The sequence below is a fragment of the Sinocyclocheilus anshuiensis genome, unplaced genomic scaffold, assembly GCF_001515605.1.
Source record: "Sinocyclocheilus anshuiensis isolate Anshui unplaced genomic scaffold, SAMN03320099.WGS_v1.1 scaffold524, whole genome shotgun sequence".
NCBI classification, from domain to species: domain Eukaryota; kingdom Metazoa; phylum Chordata; class Actinopteri; order Cypriniformes; family Cyprinidae; genus Sinocyclocheilus; species Sinocyclocheilus anshuiensis.
The window spans coordinates 497,670-502,404 of NW_015555703.1; the positions used below are offsets into that span (position 1 = coordinate 497,670).

General features: G+C 36.1%; 2 protein-coding genes across 4 annotated transcripts in view; one reads left to right on the plus strand and one right to left on the minus strand.

The window, feature by feature from the left end:
- The window catches only part of imp3 (IMP U3 small nucleolar ribonucleoprotein 3), a 9,492-nt gene extending 6,607 nt beyond the window's left edge, over positions 1-2,885 (plus strand). Inside the window, exons 5-7 of the mRNA XM_016464653.1 lie at positions 1,731-1,782; positions 1,943-2,015; positions 2,809-2,885. Coding sequence (XP_016320139.1) covers positions 1,731-1,782; positions 1,943-2,015; positions 2,809-2,835 — 152 coding nt within the window. The 3' untranslated portion in view covers positions 2,836-2,885. The remainder of the gene's footprint in view (positions 1-1,730; positions 1,783-1,942; positions 2,016-2,808) is intronic.
- Positions 2,886-3,425: 540 nt separating this feature from the next.
- LOC107671713 (vesicle-trafficking protein SEC22b-A-like) overlaps positions 3,426-4,735 on the minus strand; it is a 5,092-nt gene continuing 3,782 nt past the window's right edge. For all 3 annotated transcript variants that reach the window (XM_016464650.1, XM_016464652.1, XM_016464649.1), the window contains 2 exons: positions 3,705-3,851; positions 3,426-3,598 (listed from right to left, as the gene is read on the minus strand). In XM_016464650.1, the coding sequence (XP_016320136.1) occupies positions 3,444-3,598; positions 3,705-3,851 (302 nt within the window). In that variant the 3' untranslated portion in view covers positions 3,426-3,443. The remainder of the gene's footprint in view (positions 3,599-3,704; positions 3,852-4,735) is intronic.

The following is a 4,735-nucleotide window of genomic DNA, read 5'->3' on the forward strand; positions in this document are numbered from 1 at the left end:
TGTTAGGGACTATGGTGATACAAAATCCAGGAAATAATTAAGTTGATTAATGATCAATTCTGCCAAAAAGAAACTATGTATAAGAAAAATATGTCTGTCTTTCTTTATTGTTTAATAGGGGCCGATCGCCAAGACTTGAGAGAATCATTTTATAAAGTCGAAAATGCTCACCATTAATGTTTTGAATAATGTTTAATTATTTAATTAGAACTTTCAGTGAGCTATTTTTAGAGCGTGCACGCGACTTTCCTGGACGCGCGCGTCTCTGTGCCCTGCTCGGTCCTGCTCCTCCGTGGCGATGACCGCGTGCGGTTAAAAAAATCATAACAAACGAATTTGAAAGTGGGGGGGACACAAACGTGATTTTGAAAAGTGGGGGGGACATGTCTCCCCTGTCCCCAGTGGAAATTACCCCCCTGGATGTATGTATTATATACATATTATACCCGTTTAATATGTATATATTATCTGCTTCAACATTTAATGACTTGCTGTAATTTCTATAGTTAGATTTCCTTGATCTCTGAATATACTGGATGTTCATTTAATTTTAAAGGAATGGTTCAACCAAAAATGAAAATTTGTCAAAACATTTACTCGCCCTCAGGTCATCCAAGATGTAGATGAGTTTGTTTCTTCATCAGAACAGATGGAGGTTCTTCATCCTCTGCAGTGAATGGGTGCCGTCAGAATGAGAGTCCAAACAGCTGATAAAAACACCACAATAATCCACACCACTCCAGTCCATCAATTAAAGTCTTGTAAAGCCAAAAGCTGCATGTTTGTAAGAAACAAATCCACTGTTTAGCATTTTAACTTTAAACCACAATCTACAATAGCATTTCCTCCAGTGAAAATGTCCATCATCTGTTGTCCTCTCACTTTTATCAACTGTTTTCACCTTTAAATTGTGACTTTTTGGCAAGGAGCAATGGTTTGGGTAATAACATCTTAACGATGGATTTGTTTCTTACAAACAATGTTAAAAAGGGGTCATATGATGCCATTTCAATATTTCCTTTCTCTTTGGAGTGTTACAAGCTCTTGGTGCATAAAGAAGATCTGTAAAGTTGCAAATACTAAAGTTTCAAATCCAAAGAGATATTCTTTATAAAAGTTAAGAGTCAACCACGCCTACCTAAAACGGCTCGTTCTAAGCCCCCACATGTCTACATCTATGGCGTTATTTTAATGACAAATGTCGAGAGCGCATTATTGTAGCACGAAAGCACATTAATACAATACTCGTGCGCGGATTTCCTTTGCTCTCGCACAAAACCGGACGCTCGCGCTCAGATACACGCTGCTCTCGCCCGGAGAGAGTGCGCGCACTTAAAACGTGTCTCCTCTCACTCAAACTGTGTCCTGTGCACTCTCAAATCTCTCTGTGCTCATGCGCTATAGATATTAATTCTTTTCGCACCTGAATTAAATGTTGTCAAAAGTTATCAACCAATCAGATTTCAAATATGGATCTGTAATTTCTTTACAATTTAATACTACTTAGTCATAATATTAGAAATGAAACGGGTGTTTGGATGATTTGTAAATAACCTAGTTTAACAGTTTGGTCAAACCCTTCTGAACGATCTAAACAAACAAAAAAGCATATGATTCTTAAAGTTCATGTGGTCATATTTCTTTAAACTGTAATATTGGGAAGAAAATGAAGCTCGTCTCATTTAAATTAGTATAAATGTCTTTGAAACTATTTCTTGACTGAGCAGCAGATATTCGTGTTGGGCCTGAGATTGTCACTGATCCTGCTTTTCTCGTAACAAGGTTAGTTATGAAAACCCTCATTACCTTTTTTTTTTCTTTTCTGATGCCCATTGAAGACGAAAAAAAGAAAAACCACATGGTTAATTTTAACCTATAAACTTTTCAATGAATCTGTGGCAACTGAAATGTATCGTTATTATGCAATACTGTTAACTTACAGGAGTATGGAAGACTTTGTCACATGGGTGGATTCATCCAAGATCAAACAACATGTCATGAACTACAATGAGGAGGTATGTTAAAGTATATTATGAAAATCATCCTGTAGAGTTTATGCATTACTGTACAATAGTTTGGGGTCAGTGATTTTTAAAACGTTTTTGAAAGAAATTCCTTATCTCAATTATGTTCACCCAAGCTGCATTTATTTGAATACATTTATTTGAATGTATTAAAATACAGTAAAAACAGTAATATTGTGAAATAATATTAAAGTATAAAATACCTGTTTTCTATTTGAATATATTTTAAGATGTAATTTATTCCTGTGATGCAAAGCTGAATTTTCAGCATCATTACTCCAGTCTTCAGTGTAACATGATCCTTCAGAAATCATTCTAATATGCTGATTTGCTGCTCAAGAAACATTTCTCATTATTATCAATGTTGACAACAGTTGTGTTTTGTGGAACAGATTCATCGATGAATAGAAAGTTCAAAAGAAAATCATTAATTTGAAACAGAAATCTTGTAACAATATAAAAGGTTTTACGGTCACTTCTAATCAATTGAATGTCCTTGCTGAATAAAAACTAATTTCTTTAAAAAGAAGCAGTGTGCAAACCTTTTATTAATGAAATTAGTTAAGGAAAATGACATGCATCCCTCCGTGTGGACTAATAGTCTGACATCAGACAGGTTTTTAAAGGCACTAAAATTTGTAGAATTACATTTTTATATATGGTGTAATCATATAAGCACCGAGAGAATCTGATTTTATGCTGTTAGGAAATTATTAAAAATAGCTATAAAACCTATTTGAATTAATTGCTCATTAACATTACAATTTTGTTTTTGTTCTTTCAGCGAGATGACTTTGACCTCATTGTCTAAATACAGTAATGTGGATTTCAAGCAGAAATGGTCAGTGCATCAAGAGCAGCTGTTCGTTTGTTATTCATCAAAGAACAAATGTATATATTTATACTCTGTCAGACATAAATGACCAATTATCATCTTGAACCGTGTTAAGTGAGTGAATGCGTTGAGTGTGACTATTTTGTAATGATAATTGTAAACAATAAACCATTACAGTTCATTTGTCTGAATTTACTCTGATGTTCCTTGAAAAGCACCTTCACATTTTACACAAGTCACAAACTAAAAATATATTTGACATAGTGGGCTCTGTCCCAACAAAGATGTATAACTTTTTCTCCAGATACAGATGTGATTTCCTATAAACTCCACATGTACTTTGCATAGCTGTTATCAACATCCTGAACATATACAAGGCAACAAGTACATCATTAACACCTACACCTGATATACGCTACAAAAAAAGTGTAAAAAGACAACAGCATGATTAACTCGACAAAACTCATTGACAGCTACATTCAGTGTCTCAAACAGACACACCCTTAAGGCCAGAACAGACTGGTGTCCGAGCCATTTTTGTGAGTGAGGCCCTGAGAGTTTCTGCTTGAATTTGTCACATACATTCACAGCCACCAGAAGCGCACATAAACAATGAGTGTGATGAAGATCACGGCGCCGGCGGCCACTTTAGCATAGGTGGACCGAGTGTTGAGGTACTTTGCATCGCTGCGGTACTTCTTAGAAAGGCTGGACAGATTACTTGCTTTGGAATCCAAGGCTGCAGAAAAAACAATACTAAATAATACTTCTACAAATACAAGTGGTTTTGTCTTCCTCAAATGAGCTCAAAAGACTGAAACCGGCTGCAGCATGTGTTCACTCACCAGATAACGCTTCTCCACGCTGGAGCACTTCCTCGATATTCGCAACCATGATCCTCTGGACATCGTGTAACTCTGAATTGATGCTGCCCAGGTTTCTTCGTGCTCTGCTGTCTATGTAAGACTTTTTGGTTTTCTGAATGTATGTGTCTGGAGACAAATGGGATATAATTTGATCTACACGGTCAACCAACTAATTTGCCATGTAGCTGACACTTTTATTCAATAAAATGTGCCATACTATAAAAACGGCACGCTGAAGTAACCCACAAAGAAGTCTCTTATGCTCACCGGGGCTGCATTTATTTAAAATAACGGTTTCCTATTTTATTATATTTGAAAATGTAATTTATTGCTTTGATGCAAAGCTGAATTTTCAGCTTTGATGAACAGGAAGCTCAAAAGAACAGCATTTGTGAAATAGAAATCTTTTGTAGCATTATACAAGTCTTGACTGTCACTTCTGATCAATTAAAAGCATCCTTGCTGAATAAATGTATTTATTTATTTAGAAAAAAACAAATCCTACTAACCCCAAACTTTTGAACGGTAGTATATATCAACTTTAAAGTGGAAATGAAGCAGTCAGTCAAGTTTACATTATTAGAAAAATAACTTCCATTTTAATAAAAATATATATAACAAACATGATTAATGTAACCGTTTTAAAGAAAAAAGGTTGTTTTGTTACAGCTTTTGGAGCAAGGGCGCCGCCATCTTGCAGTACCACCGCGTGTGACGTCACAGGGTTGGTTCGCTCCGATGGCCAGTGAAGTAATACAAGCATTTCTTTACATTTTGAACACACGCTTGTTTTGAAATGGAGGAAGACGAACTTGAAAGCACTGTCGAGTCCATAATAAGTGTAATTGCCTATGCATTTGAGCCAATACGGCAATGGGACCGAGCAGTTAGGGGTTGAAGTCGTGAACCTGCTGGTTTGGGGTAAAGTGCGGATCGGAAACAATACTCGTTTACGTGGATACTCCTCAACACTGTCATTCCGACGTGCTTTTGTGTGCATTTGAATGATA